The following is a 22,767-nucleotide window of genomic DNA, read 5'->3' on the forward strand; positions in this document are numbered from 1 at the left end:
GGTTAAACCTTAAGGATAACATTGCTATTTTTGAACCTGGACCCTATTTTCCCATGTGTTTGTGGTAAAGGGATGGTGCTGGAGTTTTGAAGTGGGGCTGTGTGAGATAGGTATGAATAGTTAATATTTGACTTACAGTGGCTGACAATCGATGAGCTCCCTGTTTTCAGGATAAGACAGGACTCACACCCCAAAGCTCAGGATTACACTGCTGTATAGAGGGTCAATCAAAATGTCAAATATCAAAATGTATTTTAGCCACTTTACGAAAGACCTTCCTAAAAAATCTATATCAGTCTAAGTGAACACTGTACTGACAGCTTTATTTCGCCCTCACACAGCCCTTTCCTTTGGTGCTACATTTCTTAACTATATAACTTCCATATTCCTATGCAGAAGCTCAGCTGAGCCTGGAACTGTATCAAGCTGCTGGTCAGCTGTTAAGGTCAGAAAGTGCTGTTTTGCAAACCGACAGAAACAAAACTTTACCTTTTAAAGGTTTCACATGCATGTATTTTTGTGGCCTGTTCAAAGAAAGTAAAACTGCAGTGGCCAGTTATACTGAATATAAACATCAACACTCCATCTGACTGACTAAAACAACTCTGTGTTAGCAGTGAACATTTCTCTCAGAGGATTATATAAACCTCAGAAACAAGAGACACCGTAGAGCACTGCTGTACCCCACCATCAGGATGAATTACATTAAATACAAATAAATGAAACCACTCACCTAACAGTCAGTACAGTGTGAGGCGCTGACATCCTCTGATTCAGAGAGATTAGGAGGTTTGTGTTGTAACAAATTCCAGGCAGCAGCAGCGCTGTGTTTACCGTCCAAAGTGAGCTTCTGCTTTCACACGCAGCTTTTACATACATTTACCCTCTCTGTCTCTTTTTCATCCCTTTCAGCTTCCCTGTCTGTCTGATTGTGTCACAATCACTCTTGTATTTTTTGGTCTCTTCTATAAAAAGAGTTTGACTCAAACAGCTGACCTGCAGCTTGATACAGTTCACAGCTCAGTTGGGCTTCTGTGCAGGAATACAGAAGTCAGGTGATTGAGAAAATGTAGGGAGACTAAAGGAAAAGGCTGTGTGACGGGGAGGTAAAGCAGTGAAAACACTTTCAGTACAGTTTCCACTTAGAGGTGTTCAGGTGTTTAATAACACATCTTTCTGTGATGTGACACACTCAGAACACATTTTAATTATCACTTCACCCGGACTTTAAATGGATATATAGTGATGGTGCACAATTGCTTCATCTGGATAAATTGCAGACTGTGTGCAGCACACTTTCTCTAAAAACTGGACCGATTTCAAACATCACTGTTCACATCAGCAACTTAGACACAGAAATATAAGAAAATAGGGATCAGGCTGAAAATGCTGAAAGTACCCTTTAAGGCTTTGCGGTAAATATGGCAAATTACAAATGGTCACTTAAATATTTCAAAAGTAAACTTTAGATTTGTTTAAGAAACGGCCTTTTTATTTGTGAAGGTGTCACACAATGACTTGAAAACTGTTGGCTACTTAGTAGGTTACTATTCAGGTGTGCCTGAGCGGCATCTCGATGTCATGTTCATTTGAAAGCTGCAGCAAGGTATGATGTTTGCAGCATCATAACTTCTTAAAGGGGCCCTATGCTCATTTCCGGGATCATATTTGTATTTTGGGGGTCTACTAGAGTAGATTTGCAATCTTTACTGTTTAAAAACACATCATGTATCTCATACTGCCCTTTGCTGCAGCACCTCTGTCTGAAACCGTCTGTCTGAGTTTATGTCCTGCCTCCTGGATAGCATAATAGGGCCCCTTTAAGATGCGGAAAATCATCCTGTTGTGTGGGTTAACCCTGAAATGTCTTCTGTAGTAGCATAGTATTCTAATATTATTAGGCACATTTACAACCAAGTGATGGATGGACAGATTGATAGACAGACAGACATGTATTGAGTCAGTGGTTTAGTATGGTCTCCAGGCTTCAGGTCATACAGTACAATACAGGTCAGATTTTTAAAATAGATTAAAATAAATTAAAATAGATCAGGGAACGATGAGCTTTGTGCTAGTAATGACATTCTCCAACCCTTTTGTATCCAGTTCCATATGACCTGTTGGCCTCATTTAAGTTACAGAAGGTGTAGGACAGACTAAAGTTTCTGTTGAAAATGTGTGTTCATTATATCACAGTTGTGATATAACATGATTCCACATTTGTTCTTGTGGAAATCATATCTGTGAAATATAAGCTGGATTGTCAAGTAAATTGCTCTGCAGGCTGAAAGTAACTCCATCTGAACATCCTCTTGATTTGGTAGGAGCAACTCACTTTAAAACTTGGTAACTTTATTTTGCATTTTGTATGTTTTGCTCCAACTGCCCCCCCAGGGTCTCCGTTCGCCCGGGCCAGCTTAAAGAGCAAGAACGAGAGCTCGTCTTACTTCAGGAGAAAAGAGAAAAGGATTCGCTTCACCATCCGTCGTTTGGTCAAGTCCCAGAGCTTCTACTGGACCGTGTTGTGTCTGGTCGGCCTCAACACATTGTGTGTAGCCATCGTACACTATGACCAGCCTGAGTGGCTCACCTATGCATTATGTGAGCTCCAGCTGTTGTACACACTGTCAATTATTATCATGCAAACCAATATACCTTCATTGTATCCCTATTTATAATTATAATAATAATAATAATAATAATAATAATAATAATAATAATAATAATAATAATAATAATAATAATAATATTAACAATAACAATAACAACAATAACAACAACAACAACAACAATAATAATAATAATAATAATAATAATAATAATAATTATTATTATTATTATTATTATTATTATTATAAAATGTTATTTATTGGCACCTTTCAGGACACTCAAGGTCACCTTACAGAAAATATTATAATTAGTAAAAAGTATTCAGTAAAAAGCTAAAAAAACAAAAAAACATGAAAGAGGTGAATTAAAGACATAAAAAGGTGAATTTTGAGGTGGGATTTGAACATTAGGAGAGAGTCACTGTCACGGATGGTTTGTGGGAGAGAGCTCCAGAGAAGAGGGGCTGCAGGACAGTGGTGATGTGTTCTATGGAAGGAGTTCTGGTAATGATGCGGACAGAACTAATTGAAATGATCTTATCACGGTTATTATAATTGGCTGTATTTGTACCTTAGAATATTCCCAAAGTATTCAGTTTCACCCAAGAGGCTTTAACCACTGACAGAATATTACTTCATAAAGAATAGTAAAAAAAAGTTGGATTTTAATGAATAATACACACTCTTTCTCAATCCAATTATATAGGGGTTTGCCGTTACACTTAAACCTGTATGACCAACAGCTTCTGGCTTATGTTAGCTAATTAAGAGTGTAACTGGTGTTACTGAGTTTGCTGACACATTCTGGTGCCACTTTTCAACTTAATTTTAAAATTCATCATTATCTCGAAATTGTCTCTTGTGACCACAGTGGCTGCTGTTAGCCCCTTTGAACATTGTGAAAAGCGCTCTATAAATAAAATGTATTATTATTATTATTATTGTTATTATTATTGTTATTATTATTATTATTCATCTCCACACGGGAAGTGATCAAATATCAATCCCAATTAGTCCGCACCAAGTTCAAAAGAGAGACTGAATAAGTAAGTGATACAGCAAGAGAATTAACTACTGTTAAGTTTTCATAGGCTTTCTCACACTAGTTTCTACTTTTTACCTACTACCCTATTTGGTGGCCTGGCTATGACACTAAATGTAACACAACAAAGCTTTCTGCTCCAAAGCTGTGTACACAGCTCTGCTCTACAAGCAATAGAAAAGCAGTTTATCGCCTAGTTTTAACAGGTTTATCTGTTAAAAAAAACTGCATATACATGCTGATTTTGGTTGAAAAGCAGTGATAGTCTTGCTTTAAAGTTGGTGTCTCAGATACTGTGGGTCATTTGGAAAATCTTGAACGTGAGTGCTACTCAAATTCTGGTTAATCTTAACTCTGCTCAGGTAGGTTAAAAAAACAAAGAGAAAAAAAGTGGTGCTCTGCTGTTAGTGATAGGGCCAGGGAGAAGAGACAGATGTGCAAACAGACATCACACAAATGCCATTGTACATTTCACAAACACATGTGAGCAAACAGACATCTCACACACTTTATCATGGGAGGGTACATTACTGAACAATGGAGTCTTTTTGTGTCGTATTTGCTGTGGGCACAGCTGAACAGGCAGCAGTAGCTGCTCTATTGAATTTGCCCTTTTTCACGTGGGGAATGCATCTGTGTGTCTTCTTACTGTCTCTGCACAGACCTAGCCGAGTTTGTGTTCCTGGGCCTCTTTCTGGCAGAGATGTCCATGAAAATGTATGGCCTTGGTCCCCAGAACTACTTCCATTCCTCATTCAATTGTTTTGATTTTGGGGTGAGTCGTCCTGTTCAGTGCAATATGTAGACATCGAAGTCCACTGCAAAGTGGCAAAATGTGATAACTTGGGAACAGAACATGTGGCAGAATAGCACTTTTTAGATGTTTTAGGAAATGAAAACTGTGTTCACAGGTAATCATCGGCAGTATTTTTGAGGTGATTTGGGCTGCCATCAAACCTGGGGCCTCATTTGGGATCAGTGTCCTGCGGGCTCTGAGGCTGCTCAGAATCTTCAAAGTCACCAAGTGAGTCATCACAATTGTCTATCTGTGTGTTGGGAATACTGGTTGTATCTTTATATTCATGTATTGGTACATTTATATGTTTGTGTGCATAGGTACTGGAACTCTCTGAGAAACCTGGTTGTATCTCTCCTCAATTCCATGAAGTCTATCATCAGCCTGTTGTTCCTCCTCTTCCTCTTCATCGTGGTCTTTGCTCTGCTGGGCATGCAGCTGTTTGGTGGCCAGTGAGTCATTTTTTTCTACTGCTGCTGATTGTTAGTTCCACTGAATTTTACACAAGCTAAACTTTAAACTTTAAATTCTCAAAATCGAAACTCAATCAAATGGAATCAGTCCAATTGACTTCAGTAAAAACAGCCCACAAATCCATAAATAAATAAGCTCATATGTATTGTTAATTCAGCAATGAAAGTCAGACCATGTCCCCCTATAGGGAACTTGGACCTTTTCTTAAGCAAAATCGCAGCCTTCAAAAGATTGCTGTATGACCAAATACACTGAATTCATAAATTCTTTAATAATATCAATATTATATACACATTCCTTGAGATGACTCAGCTCTAGGCAGCTCCACTCATACAATCCCACTGCCACCTCAACATCTCAGTTTCCTATAACAAGGAGGGTAGAAGGTAATTTATTCATCATTTTTTAAAACAAAGTTAAAAAAATGAAATTACTTTTGTCCTTGATCCTGCCACGTCTTTGGATGTGAAACCCCTCATAGCTCTTAATTTAAGTAGTATAAGTAGGGTTCAAGACCCAAAGGGCCAGAACCTTATTGGATGTCTGCTGGTTATTACTACTACTACTACTACTAATAATAATAATAATAATATTAATGTGCATTGTCTTTCACTGGGACTGAAATTGCTATGAGCTTTAAACAAAAAAGGCCAAGCTGATGGTTTCTTTCCCAATTTGCATTAAATGATAAACAATAATATGAAGAGACTTTTTGGGGATTTTCACTCAGTGGCTACTGAATTTGGTGTACAGTCTCTAAGGATATAAATACACATTTTTTCTTGTGAGATTAGTATGACATTACTTTCTCCCAAATTACTTTTACTGAAGGATGCCCTCTCTTTCTCAGTCTCAAATTCTGAGTCTTTAAGTAGTTATACGTTGAAATGCCCTCTGAAGGGGGGGGGGCTGGCTTTGTGAAGCCCAGAGCCCACTTGTTTCTGTGTACAGGTTTGATTTTTGGTAACTGAGAGTGCTCTGTTGGCCGAAAACGGGCTTTAACATCAAACACCTCCTTGCAGATGTACATTTTAGATTGGTTTTACACTTTTTGGCATTACTAAGGCTCAGAGTGTCCAAACAACATGTTTACTGTTTCCCTGGAACACTGACACTCCACACCTCCCAGTTATAAGAATATTTAATTGTTTGTTAAAAACCTGTGGACATAAAGGCAAATTCAAAATGCATTAATGTTACAAATTCTATTCAAGTTCTCAAATATTGCACTTAATGTGATTTAGAAATTACTGAAAAATCCACACCCTCTTTTTAGTTATGTTTTAGAGCTTAATGTGGAAAAATGTTACTGGTACTTTCAGGGTGCACAACTTTACATAAGCGCCTCATAGTCTTGTCTGTCTACTTTCTGTGCTTGTCTTTTTATAAGATCCAGACTAAAGAAACACTGTGATGGATTTTGAGAAGGCACAAAGACAAATTCTGCCGCCAGTCCAACCTCCTCTATCTGTATCCCTCACTGTGGGGTGAGATGTAATGAAGTCCCAGTAGACAGACAGAGATACAAAATGTCAGCGTTAGCACAACTTGTCCATTTGAGAAGAATAAACACTCAGAGATCAGCCATAAGGTCACACAAAGTGAGCACTGAGACGACTCAGATGTAATAGGCATATATGTGCTAGAATAATGTTTGGCAGCCTAATGGTGAGGGCAATAAGCTGCTCTGGAGGGGAGCTGGAGGAGAGACTATGACTGTGTTTTGGCAGTGAAGCTTGATTACATTCGCAGATTGTTTGTTTTCTCCCTGAAGGTTTAATTTTGAAGACGAAACTCCAACAACCAACTTTGACACATTTCCCGCAGCGATTCTCACTGTCTTCCAGGTAAAGGTCAACTCCATCATGCTTTTTCCCTGCTCTGTTTGTACCACTGAACTGGACTGACAAACCTGGGCCTGTGTCCCCCCTGCAGATCCTTACTGGGGAGGACTGGAACGCAGTCATGTACCATGGCATCGAATCACAGGGAGGCGTCCATGGGGGAATGTTCTCGTCCATTTATTTCATCGTTCTCACTCTCTTTGGAAACTGTATCCTGCTCGACTGATCCTCATCACTCCAGCTCTATGTCTGTCAGACAGCCCTTTAGCACTGAGACAGAATGTGTAACTGATTTGAACAACAGCTGCAAATGTAAACATTGATCCAGTGTTCATCAATCATTTGATCTTTTCCTGAGACCACAAATAACCAGACACCCTCCTCAACGTATTCTTGGCCATTGCTGTTGATAACCTTGCAAACGCCCAGGAGCTCACTAAGGTAAAGTATTTCTGTATAGCTTGAGGCATCCTGGCTTCAAAGTAGTTTACAGGAGATAGGGGTAGTAGCATCATCTTACAGCCAAAGTACATGGGGCACGGACTTGGCGTGACACGTCTATCGCAGCACGCCTGCAGCAGAGTGCGTCCATATAATCAACTGAGGCTGCTACATTGACCACAGAAGCTGTGGCTGCTCATGCAGGAAACATAACTCAATGCTTCTTTGTATGCAGCTGGTCTATTGATCCATTTTTTTCTCAGAGTGTGGCTCTGTGGCTACCCATCAGGTGATAAGCATAGAATAGTTAAAAAAGTTCAATATATTTAAAAAAAGATTAAATTTCAAACCTCACAACAGGGCAATATTTTGTGTCTCTTTTTACATTTCATATGAAACAAATCAACCAAATAAATGCATCCTGTTGAAGAAATAATCCAGTTAATTAACACAGAACCAGTTAACCATTTGATAACTGAGCAAATCAGCTGGATTTCTCTCAAAAACATGGAAAGAAGGTAATGAATAACTCAACTTTGCAAGAAATATATATATATATATATATATATATATATATATATATATATATATACACATATCTGTGTGTGTGTGTAATTTGGTAACACTTTTTTTAAGGATAATTTTTTTGGGCTTTTTTGCCTTTATTCAGACAGGACACTTCAAGTATGAAAGGGAGAGAGCAAAAGGGGACGACATGTAGCTAAGGGCCAAGTTATGTCAGAGTTATTTTTAATGCTTATAACTCATTATGAAGGCAATGTCTATAATGTATTATTAACATACTTACAATGCGTTTAAGTGTACATAAAGTTATAAGGATTTATAAATATTCAAACAAAACTCAACATGCACACAGAAACTGGCAGCAACCACAGCCCACAAAGTCAGAGTAAATTTAGCAGGTCAGAAACCTGCTCTGCCTACCTAGCGTGTCGTGTTTGCACCCATATATTTTGGCTGAGACCCACAGCATCCATTAATAAAAGTTCTTCAAAGGTGGAGTGTGTAATTCCAGAGAGAAAGATAAGATAAAAGATATTTAAACTAGACACCCAAACAAATACACCCATCCTGCCAATGCTTCTTCAAAGCTCCTTTATACCGTTTTTGCTCCCACTCTCCCACAACCAGGACCTTTCCCCTTTCCAGTGCACAAGCTTTCATGATAGTATTGTGGGGCACACTTTGATTCTCTCTGTCCACTGCATTTTTTTTCTCAGCATACACTGAACTGACAGCTAGCGATGGTGAGGAGGTATTCACTGAATTTGACAAAAAAGTGTTTTGCATTAGAGCTGTGGGCTGCACCTTTAAATCAGATCCCACATGCGCATGGCATTTTATTCTCTGTTTTTACAAGTAATAGGTATTCATAGGAGATAAGGGAACCTTGTTTTACTGGTTTTGTGGTACTGTCCTCTGTGGAAGATGGAGCTGTTGTAGTGAGACTGATGTAAGCCAGGTTGGTAGGTCATCATAATACACTGGAAAGATCATTTGCAGCTCTTAATACATCACCACTGAGGAAAAGCCTGTTATCCACTGAGCAGAAGTCAAAATGACTCAACTAATGGTCTTGGCAAGCAAAAACAAATGAAGGCCGGTTCCCATTAAAGCTGGTTAGCAGCTCTGTGGGGTAGTGGAATCACCTGTACTATGATAGCTCACAAAAATGTAGTACAGTGTACATTTCCACAGCAATTATTGCATCAGTAACCTAGCTGAGTTGTGTGCTTCACACTTCGCTGCTGCCCTCAGTTTCTCTTCCTTTACAGAAACACTGGAAGACTTTCAAAGTGAAACATATGTGCAGGTAGCATTAAGTCACTGGAAATAAATAATAATTTCTGTCATTAAAGATAGACTGAGAGTGTCAGAGAGAGCATGATAACTCTCTTGTACTGATGGAATTAGTAGCATGGAAATGTACTTTATGCAGAATTTATAACTGGTAAACAAATAGAAATAGAAATAAGGGCATGTCTTGATTAGAAAGCTGTTGCCGTTTTGATGAATGTGAGATCTGAAAATTTCACATATGAGAGGACATATGAGAATCTAATTGGCTGGTGGATCATCAAAATGAGATCACTTTTTCTTCGTCAACATGCTTGTGTTCTCATATCAGCTGAACTCTCCTGGTTGCTCAGAGCTATCTGGCATTCTGTGAAGATGACCTTATGACAATGTGGATGAAAGGAAACAACTACTCCACAGATAAAGGTCATCATAATGTTACAGTAAGACCACAACCTCTAACAGAACCTCATGTATGTATGTATGTATGTATGTGCTGTGTGTGTGTGTGTATTTATGTATGTATGGATGTACTGTATGTGTTTGTGAAATGTATGTGTGTATGTATGGATGTACTGTATGAATGCACTGTATGTTTGTATGTTTTGCACATGCTGTCTAGGATGAAGAGGAGCAAGAGGAGGCCATCAATAAGAAGCTGGCACTCCAGAAGGCCAAGGAGGTAAAGGAGGTCAGCCCCATGTCAGCCGCTAACATTTCCATCACAGCGTAAGTCAACCTCTTCTGGCTTTCTGAAATCTCTGTTTTCCCCCCTTTTATCTTTTATCTCATCTTTTTTTTTTTTTACTTTATCATTGAAAAACATTATTGAATGCAATTGAGAGGATATCTATAATAGATAAACTGTTTCATGAAACATATTAGAAACACATTTTAAACTTTGAAGGGGGGAACTGCTTTGCTTGCACTTGTTCTTGAACACGTGATGAGCAGTTAGAGCTGCTTCATGCTCTGTGCTCTATATATGTTCCTGCTTTTTAGTCCTTTGCTAATCACACAGCTTTACTTAACAAAAACAGTTAATCAACAATATGTTAATTTCAGGCCATTGAAGCATGTGTTTGCTCTGTTTATGAATTCTCCTGTAACACAAGATGGTCCAAAAACAATCCTCAAAAAAAAAAAGTGTTTAAAAAAGGCACTTGAAAGTCCTTCAATTGACTGTACGAACTCTAATACTTTCATGCATGGTCTCTGTTTGATTCAGCTCTTTGTTTGCTTTTCCCAGAGGGCCCTGGGTGTAATTCTAAAATGTGATGATGACAGCCTCTTGTTGCATAATGTTAACGCATGATGCAGCAAAATACAAACTTACCTCCTCAGAGTCACTGCCCCACTAAAAATCAATGTTTACCTTCTCACCTACACACAGTCTCTTCTACACAAGCCAGTTCCCTGCTTCCTGTCTCCCACATGACCTCTTCTCAAGATTACTACATGAAAACTTACCCTAACCCTGACATCAACATTCAGAATACTACTAACAAATAAAGTGATAGATATTTTACAACCTCTTCAACAGTCCAGATGTCCTTGATATCCCATTATATTTTTGACATGCAACCACTTAAAACCACTCGCATTCAGCGTAATATTGGGATACATCAATATTTGTCAAAAAGCTTTACAGAACAAGCAAAGAAAGCTAATGTGCATTAAATGTATGTGTGCAGTCATAAGGCTAGTTATGGCCTTACTGTAGATTCCCAGGTAGTGAACAAGTGTGTGTGTGTGTGTGTGTGTGTGTGTGTGTGTGGTTATACAATACATTGGGTCTCATTCACCAACAGTTCTTTAGAAGAATTTTCTTCTTAAAACCCACCTGCACAGTTTACACAAAGATTCTCACATTCACCAAAATTTCTTAATTGGCATTTGTAATGAAGAACATAATCTACACTCTTATTTTGAGCGCTGACATGTTTGTGAAAAATAATTCATTTTTGTGTTTTCTCCAACTCTGCAGTTTAATAATATTATTGGATTTAAATTATATTTATTATATTTAGAATATTTTTGTAATATTTATTGTTAGGGATTAGGCTCTTGGTATGGGCTGATATTTGCACTTTTAGCTGCCATCGTCTCTTCTGCAAATAATATGCAAGTCACAGATGGAAGCAGCCAGTGTTTTTCAGATGTGTCACATCATTTTAATGCAAGCTAAAAAGGGAACTTGAGACTACTGGCCACAATGTCTTTTTGGCAAACGGGCTCTGTGATGTCACTGTTGTGAGAAAAGATGGCAAGCAGCAGCCACTGTCTCTTTGTCCCAGAGACACTAGAAAACGTGTTTGGGATGAACAGAGATCTTCCCCAGAACACTGTTAGGACAAAAGTGTGCAGTAAACTCACTATGGTCAGGCCAGAGGACACACCCTGTTGTTTCCATGAAAATGCTACACTGTCAATAACAAATCTGTGTTGACAGCAGCAGGAAGAGAGCTAGTTAACATTAACCTCTGACTGGAACTAAGTGCTGATAGAGGTTGCATCATGATGTGTTTAACCTTTCCTCTGTAAAATGAGTTGTGGGCAAACGTAAATTATCACATTGTGATGATGTTTAATGAATATAGCTTTTTGAATGAGAAATTTGTTGACATTTCCACGGCAATATGAAGTAGATTTTAGATAGCGTATTATGATGTATATAGTTAAAAGGATTTTGAAACAGTTTTTTGACACAGGTTGTTTCCCTTGATCAAAAAGTGGAATGAATTACAAAAAAAACAAAGTAAACAACAATACAGAAACAGCTTTATTAGCAGCAGCCAGCCATCAGTATTGGCCCAGAATTTCAAAATCCGTGCGTCCCTAATTATTTTTATATGTTACCAAGCATTATGGTCTTATAAACTAAATAAACATTACGTTAAGTAATTCACATTAATTAGCCTGTGTTCATAGGGAACCATGCCATTCAATAATTAGTGGCTGGTCACACTATTTATAGGCCCAAAGTAGGTTTATTTCTACATCCTAGGTCTAATCGCACAATTACCGCTTCTACAAGGTGTTCCAGTCAGACCGTCCTGAGGAGAAAATGTAGCTAACAGGTCCCTGTAGATCTGTTTGCATAGAGTGACAAGTGCACGCCTGTCCCTCTCCAGTGGTCAGCATCTCTCTTCACTGTTTAGCAATAGATGTTTTGGGCCTCAGATTTGAGATTGAACTGTTTTTGGGTTTTTTAAACCTCATCAGTTTTGTGGCCTTCTCCGGATACAGTATTCACTGAGTAAAATATCCACTGCTGATGCTGCTAAACATTACAGCTCGTTTGACGTTCACTTCTTTCAGAAATCTGTCCGCTTCTCATCCCCATTCTCACAAATCACAGTTCAAATCACTCAGACAGCTTTACAGCATACAACATCCCTCTGCCCTTAGACCTTCACATTGTCTCAGGAAAAATTCCCCCCAAAAAAACCTGTAACGGGGGGAAAAAATGGTAGAAACCTCAGGAAGAGCGACTGAGGAGGGATGATACGTGTCCGGTGCTTAACCTTCTTTACACTTTTGTTAGGGCATTCCTGACTTAAGTCTCTCAACCTTTCTTTTCACTTGCTGTGTTTGCAAACGGCCCTGCAGTCTCATGCTTGTTTATAGGGATTGGCGGGGCGTTATGCTAAGTAGGATCAACTGGCAGATGCTAGATATTGTTACAGATCTGACTTTTCTCAGGACTTTTGTCGAAAACAAATTTAAGACACATCTTAGGAAATATTGGTGAGTGAGGCCCAGGGGAGCTGTCTCTACTTTACTGTTACTCTAAAGATACCAGACTGTTCTGTTCTTTGTATTCTGTAACAAACTGTTATTATGCATGTTATGTGAAATTTAGTTTGTTTATATTTTGTAGTATAACCCGACTCTCTCATATCTGGGCCTTAAAGGTATTCCCCATGCTGTCACTCTGGCAGTCAGTCCCTGACAGTCCATTTGCTTGGCATTTCCTTTCTGGTTCAGTCTCAGTCTTGTGGCTTCCCATTGCATTGAAATGTGATGGGAGACTAAAAGACACATAGAAGACAGACAAATGTTGAATGGTGTCTGGCTGTTACTCTGACTGCATCCTTTATGATGTTCCCTCTCCCCCATTTTTGTTTTGTGCATGTGCAGTTTTCTAACACGCAGTCGAGGTAACGCGCACTCTAGCAGCTCATCCATCTGCAGCGTTAACTCACTGTGAGTTATTACCTCTTTGTTACAATCTTAAAGCCCCCCCATCACCCCTCTCTCACCTCTCCTTTTCTGCTGTCTAACTGTGTATTCTTCTGGTGTCATCTTGTCATTCTTCTGTGTGAATCATCAAAAACAACATATCACCTTTTGATCGAGCTGCGTGGGTGTTTCCAACACGTTCTCATCACAAGTCGTCATATGTTGCCGCTTTGCAGAGGACTTCCGCGTCTACTTACATTAATTACATTTTAGGTATCCTTCTGCATCTGCAGTTGACGTTTGAAGATGACGCCACTGTGATGTCAACAAATGCACACGTTGGAATTACACTGCAATTGGTTAATGTTTAGACGACACAAGCACATGGTAACCAGCGCCGGGACATTCAAACAGGAAGTGAACATCAGATTCCTACATTAAAGTTTGGGGTTTGTTGTACCCATCCACCGCCATAACCTCACTCCTTATATTACATCGTTACTGACAGCATTTTAAACCAACGCTATTTTGTGGCGTATCATACAGACACAACAGGTTCCGTCCGACTGCATTCTCAAGTGATGCCACCCTTCTGCTTATCAGGCTAATGCAGCAGGTGCCATCTGGCTGTCTGGAGCTGTGGAATAACAACACCACCAGTTCTGTCTAGCTTCCTTCTCAACTTTTGCTGTCCAGTGGTATGTCATGCGGACATGAAAGGCACCTTTCGGCGTCAGGATCGTACACCAAAAGCACTGTCAAAGTGGTGGTATTTGACGAGTTCAGAATGAGAACGAGCTGGTGTTTCAGTATTTTCATGGGTTTGTTTTTATTTGTTTTTGTTTCTCTGTGATCAACAAGTGTCATGAGTGTGTTTGTCAGTGATCATGGTATCTGAGTGTTTGTGATGGACATCCTTCTGTCTGAGAATGACTTTTTTCAATAACTGCATTTTAAGATAGAACATTTCATTGTTCCTACTGTACATGTTCATTGTGTTTATCTTCTGCTGTGATGCCTCTTCTTAAGTTGATTTTAAATATGTTTATGTGTGGTATTACTACTGTGTGAGCTTTAGTCTTGTGTTATACAGATGAAGAACACGACTGCTTAGTAGAAACACAGACAGATGTAAGTGACATATTCAGCTGACAGAGCAATTGATGATTCACTGCAAGAATGCCAAAAGAAGCCTTACTTTCATTAATGTGAAACTGTGAAAAATAACGTAGAAATCTGCTGTGTATATTGATTACTCTGTAACAATAATAACCGCACTCGCACATTGCACTTTACCACTCAACATCCACAATTGTTGTAGCACCTTTAATAAAAGACATTTAGATAACCATTTAAGAGTTTGCTTGTAAGGTAACAGAAAAAGAATTCTGTAAAATAAGAAACTGTAGAGCCGTCGGTTTATTTAATCATTGGTAAAATCAGACCCCAAGTAAACTTATATTGAATGAATTTGAATTTATCAGGTTGTCGCCACAATGAAAACTTGGTTTTCTCCAGTTTTAGAAAAAACACTAGCTCCCTCATACACATGGAAGAATTTGGTTTCTAAGGTGACTATCTATCCACTAGGATACTCCTACATGAGAAAGAGACCGCGCTTTTTTTATAAGTTTGATTTTTGTCACCCTGAACACTAAAGATGCATGCCCAGGTGATGGGTTGAAGATCTACATTGAAAGACTCTGATAAGACTTTTAATTTTGTATCCAGGTCTGTTTGTCAGCCCAACCAAAGTAATGTGTGTAAGATCTGCTTTTAAAATGTATCATCTATTGCAGCTATCCACTACATTTGAGTACATGTTTGAAAGTTTTGGGGTTAGAGTAGTGCAGGTAATTACGGAAGCCCTGAGAGGCAAGAAAAAAATTGTTTGGGGGGGGGCAAGAAAAAAAAATTCGGGAGGAAAATAAGGGTTATTTTTCTAAGTGTTTCTTTTTGTAATACTCATTTTGACCAGACGACGCTGAAGTGCACCAACAGGGGACTTCTCATTTCTCTCTGCACTGTAAACACAACATGCATGGACGCTGTTTATTGAATCACCAAATCTAAATCACCAGTCTCACTCACCACAAATTTTGACAGTGCTCCCTGCTGGTGGCTGCTGGTAACTACTACTGTTGATGTTAGATTTTGCATTTTGAAGATAAAGCATGAGAAAACACAAACGCAGTGTACTATAACTGCTGCAAGTGACTGTGACTACTATGACCATAACTTTTATGTAACATGAAAGTGCTCATATATCAGAATTTGAATAATAAGAGTTGCATGTTGTGTTAAGAGTGCAGAGAGATAACCCTTATTTTCCTCCTGAATTTTTTTTTCCTGCCCCCCCAAAAAAAGTTTTCTCCACCTCCAATTTTTTTTTTCTTGCTCCTCAGGGCTTCCATAGTAAATACAGTACCTAAAAAATGAATGTATTTATATAGACCTGCACTTGTATAGCGCTTTTCTAGTCTTTAAACCACGCAAAGTCCAAGGATACTTTGACATGTCGATTGAAGGAGCCGGGGATTCAACTGCTGACCTTCTGATTAGACGACGACCTGCTCTACCTCTGAGGCACAGCCACCAAGACCGACGTACCTAAGACTAGGCATTTAGCTAGTGCAAGCAACATAAAGTCCTTTCAAAAGACCAGTCTTAACAAAGAATGTCAGTCAGGACTAGATTGGTGTAACCAGCTCCTTCTTACATAGGGAGCTTGATCCAGTATATTATTTAAGGTACATTTGCTGCCCAATAGTAATTTTTGAAATTAGGAAAAGAGAATCCACCTTGGGGTTGATGTCTTTCTAAGACTGCTTCACTTATCCTCAGTTGTTTATCACTTCAAATAAAGCCTGTAACTTATTTGTCCAAAGTAGTAATAAAAGAGTTTAGCTGCAGACATTGAAACAAATATAGGAATCATCATCTTAAAGGAATGAACTCTACCTGCTAATGAAACATAGAGGGTTATCCATCTATCAAAGTCTGTCTTCAACTAGTAATTAATGGCGAGAAATTCCTATTCAAATATAAGAATTTGAATTTATACATACACAGAAATGACAGATTTGGTAGATGGATGCTACTAAGTGCAAATTTCTGTAGTAGGTCTACATATTCCCATAGAATGGTTCATATGATATCCTGTGAAAATGCACGCACAAGAGTTATATGATATCTTACAAAATAGTGCCCCACGAATGATGTTATGTCCTTAACAAACAGTTATGTAGTTAATGTACAGTTACAGAGGCTAATAATAACAATAGTTAATGTGGTCTCCAAAATACAGGGCGAAAGTTTGGATATTTGTGACCTTTCCACCACCCCAACCTTGGGCATTTGGGACTGCTTTGCTGTTTACTTCAGTCAACGTATTGGTCACATGACTGTTGCTTTTTCAAAATAGGTGGATATGCACAGATTGTATACATTTTTCGTAGGAAAACGTACAGTTTGTAAGAACAGCCTGAGCAGGTACATACACACATTAACATCATCGGTTAATAGATAAAATGGTCTCACACTGTTTCTTTAGTTACTTGTTACATGTTGAAAGAAATGCAATGGAAACCAGTTTTAGACCATAACAGAGAGAAGCATCAGTGTTATGTGAGTAGGAATGACCTGTAGTGAAACATCAGGCAAGCCGAACGTCCCACAGCTCTTTGACACCATGGTAACATGAGTGGATATTCAGTGTGCATTAACATTGTCTCCTGTCCCCATTATTTCCCTGCTTCTTCTCAGCTAAAACTATTTCCTTTGGGGTTTTTTTGTATTATTTTGCATCTCTACTGTACATGTTTGTCAGTTTTCTGAAGCTTATTTGGCTCCTATGTGCTTTTGTCTGTAACTTGTTTCTGTCCCTTTCAAGTTCCTTCTCTCCCTCTGTCTGTCTCTCTGTTTGTTGCTTCCTATATGTGTTTGTAGGAGTTATGTCTGCACCCCAGTCCATCACTACCTGAGGTAAACCCAACCACCTGCTAGCAGGGCGGTCCATCATGATGATTACATGCTTACTTATTTGCATACTTACTTGGGATTTCATTTACATTTCGGAAAGAAAGACCACATAAATAAAACAGTGCTGCCCTGCATTTGTCATGCACACCATGTTGTGAACTTTTCTGTTCATTCAGTGAAATTGGAAACAGGGTAGTGCTGTGTGCAGTTCTATATCCTGTATGTCCAAGAGTCCAAGTATGGACAGAGTAATTGTAGGATGATGGAGAGTTGAGACAGAGGGATGAGGTTCCTTTCTGTTTCTAATTTCTGCAGTGAACACTGACTTCTCTGATGAAAGGCCCTATAAGAGATGGTATTTTAAGTTGTAATTTCCCTCAGTGAAGATAGCACTGCTTTTATTTCACATCTTATTGAAAGTGCATGCATTCAGCCATTTTTAGAGAACAGGATTACACACTAACACTTGGTACGTTTACATGCACAGTTAAGTGAAGATAAAATTATAGTTCCTTTAGGCCATGTTATTGGACTACTGTCCTTCTGTCCTGCACCGGGGGAGAATCCATTTATTGACATATGTATGTAAGTATTTCCGACTCGCCACAGTAGGTGGAGATATGCCCCCTTTCAACTAGTTGCTATTTGACCTTCTTCCAGTTGACCTATTATGCCACATACCAAACAAGTTAGCAAGCAGCAATTGGGCTGCATGATGAAAGGTAAAAAATGTGTGGTTCTTGCTCTAGCAATCGCCATGCTGATACATTTGTCTTGTTTTGTTTTCTTCCCTTCTTCTTTTGTTTTTCCTGGCTTTCTTCTTATGCTTTTCAACTTCTAGGTAAAAGCCTGGCGTGGGCATGCACAGAACACCTAGGCCAGTTCAGCTCCGGTTGAGGCATATATACATGAAAGAGTAAATTAATACCCAACTGCATTATCAAGCTGTTAGTCCTTCTTCAGAAATTCGACTGCATTTCAGTTGGACTAACATGTTTAGATGTATTTTAAAAGTCCAGTTTTAATCAGACTAAGATAATAATTCGACTTTTTCTAACATCATGTAAACGTACTGAGTAACAAAAATAAGCATGTCAGAGCATGGTGATGTGGCCATGCTTTGCTTTTGTCCAGACATATCCACAGATGAGCTCTCTCCACAGTTCACTGTGATAAATGGATCCAGTCGTTTGTTGTGTTGAAAGCTTCATTGCACCTTGGTCATACTGTAAATCATTCAGCATGTAGGAACTATGTGTAAACCGAATATACTACTGGTGTTATGTGCCATGAAGTATAAAGTACATACATACTGAATGTGTCACATCTCAAAAAAAACCCATGTGTCAGTGCTTCCATTGGTAATGCTTTCAGCCTTTGTTAAAATGACAAACTGCTGTGACCAAACTGTGGCAGTGACATCCAAGCAGAGAGTGTATAAATAATGTCCACAGTATTTTTATAGTACTGCCAATCTCAGTGTTTTTGATTTGTCTCGTTCTTTTGCCCCTCCCCCAGTAAGGAGCAGCAAAAGTCAATGAAGACCATGTCAGTGTGGGAGCAGAGGGCCAACCAGCTGAGGAAGCAGAACCAGGCAAGCTGCGAAGCCCTGCACAGTGAGCTGGAGGACCGCCTCCGCCGGTCCTCGGCTCTCCACATCCGGCCCGACATGAAGACTCACCTTGACCGGCCACTGGTTGTTGAGCCTCGTGACGGGCCTTTCCTGGCCGGCCACCAGCACCACCATCACAAGCCCAGTATGCCAGAGGAGGCCGAGACTGCCTCCGAACCTCCCCCTCCTATGCCTCAGCAGCCCCGCCGCCACCACCGCCACAGAGACAGGGATCGGGCCAGAACAAGAGAGGAGACAAATGATAACAGTGGTGCCAACAAGGACGGAGGCCACCACGTCCATCACAGCAGCTCCAAAGACCATGATGGCAGCAGGGGGAAAGACGGGAAGTGCGAGAGGTCCCGCAGCCGAGAGGGAGGCAGGAGACATCATCATCAGAGCTCAATGGATGACAGCGGAGGGGGAGGAGTCATGAGTGAGAGAGAGCATCGCCATCATCATTCACACCGGCAGTCCCGAGGGGGCAACGGGACGGTCAACAGTGGAGGGAAGGGAGTGCGAAGATACCGCCACAAAGATGGACGATCGTCTAACAGGGAAGGGGAAAGGAATTCCAGAGGAGACAGTGGTGCCAGTGGAGAGACGAAGAGACAGAGGACTCATGGATCCAGGGGACAATCCACAGCTGAAGGAGAGGAGTCCAACGAAAGAGAGAAGACCCACAGTCATGGGTAAAAATCACAACCACTCCATAGTTGGTACTCTTTTTTTTCTGAACAGTGACCTTCCAGGTCTCTGAACTCAAACTAACAGGGATCAACTACACTTTCAGTTTCTCAGTTAGAGAAGAAGAAAGAGAAGAAACAGTGATGGTTTTCTGACTCTGTGTTCAACTATGTTAGATTTGAAATGAAACAGTTAGTTTATATTTCTTACTCTTGGATTTAATTTGAGGCTGCTAACATGGACATCAGAGGTAGAGAGATATAGCCCTACATTTTAAATAAGTCAAAATAAACTTGATTAAGTGATATTTAATAGCAGGTTGTACATTGTAACCAGTTTGTATTGTTGGTATTGCAGCCAAGTATAGTGCAAACTTTAACTAAATTATGAAAATCTGTAAAATTAAATGTGAATTTATGTGTATTTTCATCCACTACTGTTGAGGAGTTTGTTTTTCAAGGTAAGCAATATGTGGCGATCATCTAAGATTTTGTATTTGGATGTACTGTTAAACCTCTGACATCAATTTACAGCAGTTACATATTTCTGCTGGTCTATAATGTTTAGCCACATCCATCAGCCTTTCTCAAACCAATCTGAATGTCACTGACAGTGGAGGCAAGTAGCATAATCATTGCTCACCGCTGGCCATCAGGATGGGATATTATTTTAGAATATGCAGTATAATAATATCTAAAATGCTTTTGTTGCTCTAGGAACAGGTTTGGTGACCCAGGGGGAGATCCCCTCACCATCTCCCCCCAGCAGGGCTCTGGGGGGAGCACCTGGCCCCCAGACCGAGCAGAGGACTCAGACAACCAGAGGAACGTCAGAAGAGCAGGCCAAGGCTCCATCCAGATTCCTCCTGTGACCATCACCTCCCCCCCTGGAGAGACCACCCTCATACAAAGTCAGTACACGCTGAGGCCTTCAGGATGCACACATGATATGAGAGTCCGTACACTGTTTTTTTTATGGTGCAGAACGCTGAGTACAGAGAAGGTGTCATTTATTGTGAACAAAGCAGAAGAGTGTCTGCAGTGTGTGCTGTATGTGTTATGGCTGCTGAAATCTGATATTATCCAAGCCAGAATCACCCAAAGAGACTAAATAAAACTAAACTATAAACTAATTATATCAGGAGTCAGATGTAGACATTCATCAGGTCTTGATGAAGATTTCTAAGACAAAATACTGAAGTTGATAAAGGAACAAAAATCTTACACGTCCCTTCAACTGAACATAGGGATACAGAAGCACAAGAACCCAACACAGCTCAGAATCAAAGGAACACCGTCTCAGGGCGACCAGCGTTTTGACACCTTCAATAAATACTGTTTTACACATGTTTTTAAATAGCTGTTTATAGGCTGAGTCACCAAAAACAACCCAAAAAAATCCTGAGGACTACTGCCTGACCAAGTGTACACTCTGATGTGTGTCAGACAATTCATGCCTCCACGCTTGCCATTAAAAAACTAATAATGCAAACAAATAAGGCATCATCCCGCTTATAACATGGTCACTTAATATCTAAGGTTTTTCAGTTTCCCTGGCAACACCTGAGGGTCTGACTGATACCTGGAACAATCATTTCTGCTCCATAAGGTTGTAATGCAATGTAAATGCCAAAAGCACTGTCAAAGCAGCAGTAGTATACAAGCTGGGAATGAGAACATGCTGTCACTGTTATTGCCTGAGAACCAGAGGAAATGGGAGGACCCAGGAGCGAACAAACAGACAGAGTGAATGGATGAAAATTGGGTTTAATGGTTGTTGGTGGGGAGGAATGGGAATTAAGGAAAGGGAGTTTCCAGAAGCCGAGCCGGGGGGAAAGGTTGGTGAGGCTAGTTAGGCTGGTGAGGCTGGAGGATGGTCGAGTCCAGAGTTGTGGAAAAAGAGAATGGCGAAATGCTGAGGCGAGAGGCTGGGCCGTAGGAAGCTGGAGCTCAGTGGAGAAGGCACATGAGTTAGGCTGAACAATCTGACACCGATGTCGAGTGGAGCTGGAGAATATATGCCGGGGTTGATTGCAGATGAGATGCAGCTGAGGAAGTGTGCCATGAGCTCCAGCATCTGGAGGCCAACCTCTGCAACACAGCCACAGAAAAGGGAGACCCTCCATACCAGGATCAATCAATATCAAAATCCAACTACATTAACAGTTTCAACCTTCAACCTAAGCATATTTATAGGACAATATGTCAAATTTTAATACTTTGCACTCAGATGTCCAGAATTGGACCTGAATCATTCAACAGTACTACTAAATACCCATATATATTGCTTTTCAACTGACGGCCGCATGTAGCCACAGTTGCCTGCTCCTCATTGGGAAGAGCTGAAAAAAATATGCTGGCACTTGTGGACATAGGCCCTCATATCAGTGTGTTGGGTAACCCCAATTTAAACAGACTGAATCAGAATACTGATAGTTCAGTAGGGGCTAAAACATTTTGTGTGATTGTATCCAAAACTTCCAACCATTAAAACATATGACTGCTAGCTGGAGACGGACATCAAAACAGCTAAACCTTGGTTGAATAGTAAATATGAGGATTCTGTGATTATATCAGACTGTGCTCTGCAGAGGTGGAGCAGAAGATCTCATTTATCCTCCAATGGTGTTTTGATTATGACAAATGAGATGATGACTACCATGTTAAGAATTAAACAAGGTCCAAATGAAAATTTATTTGGTGAAGACAGAGGCTACTTCATGGTCCAGTGTGTGGCTATGTGCTTTAATTCATCTTTCTCTGTTCCCAGTGAACAGCATTGACTGTGAGACCATGCCCATGAATGAGAAGAGCCTGGGGGATCTGGGTCAAAGTGGTCCCAAACCCATCCTGCCTTACAGCTCCATGTTCATCTTTGGGCAGACCAATCCGTGAGTCAACCTCAACCTCCTTTGTCCATTTCTTCACTTCCATGCCTCCCACATTCTATGGAAGTTAGACCGTGCACTGATTGGATATTAGCTATTTTATTCCAATATCTTTAACCTATCACATCAGTACCAGCAATCAGTCAGTCCTATCCTACAGTGATTGCCAATGTCCAGCCTGGTTGTGATGAACTGTCCATTCTTCCCTCCTAGCTACAGCAATAAATGCACCCCCTCAAGAGACCAGTGTCTCTTACTGCCAGTGTCTGTCTCCTCAGAGAAGTCAGAAACCTTGACAGAAACACACTGTCAGTTAACTATACCAATACACTCAGCTTTTGGGCTAACAGCGAAAATTCCAGTGGTTAACTTAGCTTGCAAACTGCCTGTT

The 22,767-nt window shown here is 40.0% G+C and overlaps 1 protein-coding gene across 2 annotated transcripts in view; it reads left to right on the plus strand.

Moving 5' to 3' along the window:
• Positions 1 to 22,767, plus strand: part of cacna1ba (calcium voltage-gated channel subunit alpha1 Ba) — a 230,573-nt gene that overhangs the window by 131,201 nt on the left and 76,605 nt on the right. Inside the window, exons 10-22 of one of the 2 annotated variants that reach the window (XM_088077242.1) lie at positions 2,395 to 2,601; positions 4,314 to 4,426; positions 4,563 to 4,675; positions 4,768 to 4,899; positions 6,696 to 6,768; positions 6,857 to 6,974; positions 7,139 to 7,206; positions 9,647 to 9,753; positions 13,168 to 13,233; positions 17,158 to 17,193; positions 18,709 to 19,494; positions 20,206 to 20,399; positions 22,259 to 22,379. In XM_088077242.1, the coding sequence (XP_087933368.1) occupies positions 2,395 to 2,601; positions 4,314 to 4,426; positions 4,563 to 4,675; positions 4,768 to 4,899; positions 6,696 to 6,768; positions 6,857 to 6,974; positions 7,139 to 7,206; positions 9,647 to 9,753; positions 13,168 to 13,233; positions 17,158 to 17,193; positions 18,709 to 19,494; positions 20,206 to 20,399; positions 22,259 to 22,379 (2,134 nt within the window). The remainder of the gene's footprint in view (positions 1 to 2,394; positions 2,602 to 4,313; positions 4,427 to 4,562; positions 4,676 to 4,767; positions 4,900 to 6,695; positions 6,769 to 6,856; positions 6,975 to 7,138; positions 7,207 to 9,646; positions 9,754 to 13,167; positions 13,234 to 17,157; positions 17,194 to 18,708; positions 19,495 to 20,205; positions 20,400 to 22,258; positions 22,380 to 22,767) is intronic. The other variant, XM_088077241.1, reaches the window with a different exon arrangement.

Source organism: Plectropomus leopardus, chromosome 4 (assembly GCF_026936395.1).
Source record: "Plectropomus leopardus strain MGB_pleo_1.0 chromosome 4, ASM2693639v1, whole genome shotgun sequence".
In the NCBI taxonomy this organism is placed as follows: Eukaryota; Metazoa; Chordata; class Actinopteri; order Perciformes; family Serranidae; genus Plectropomus; species Plectropomus leopardus.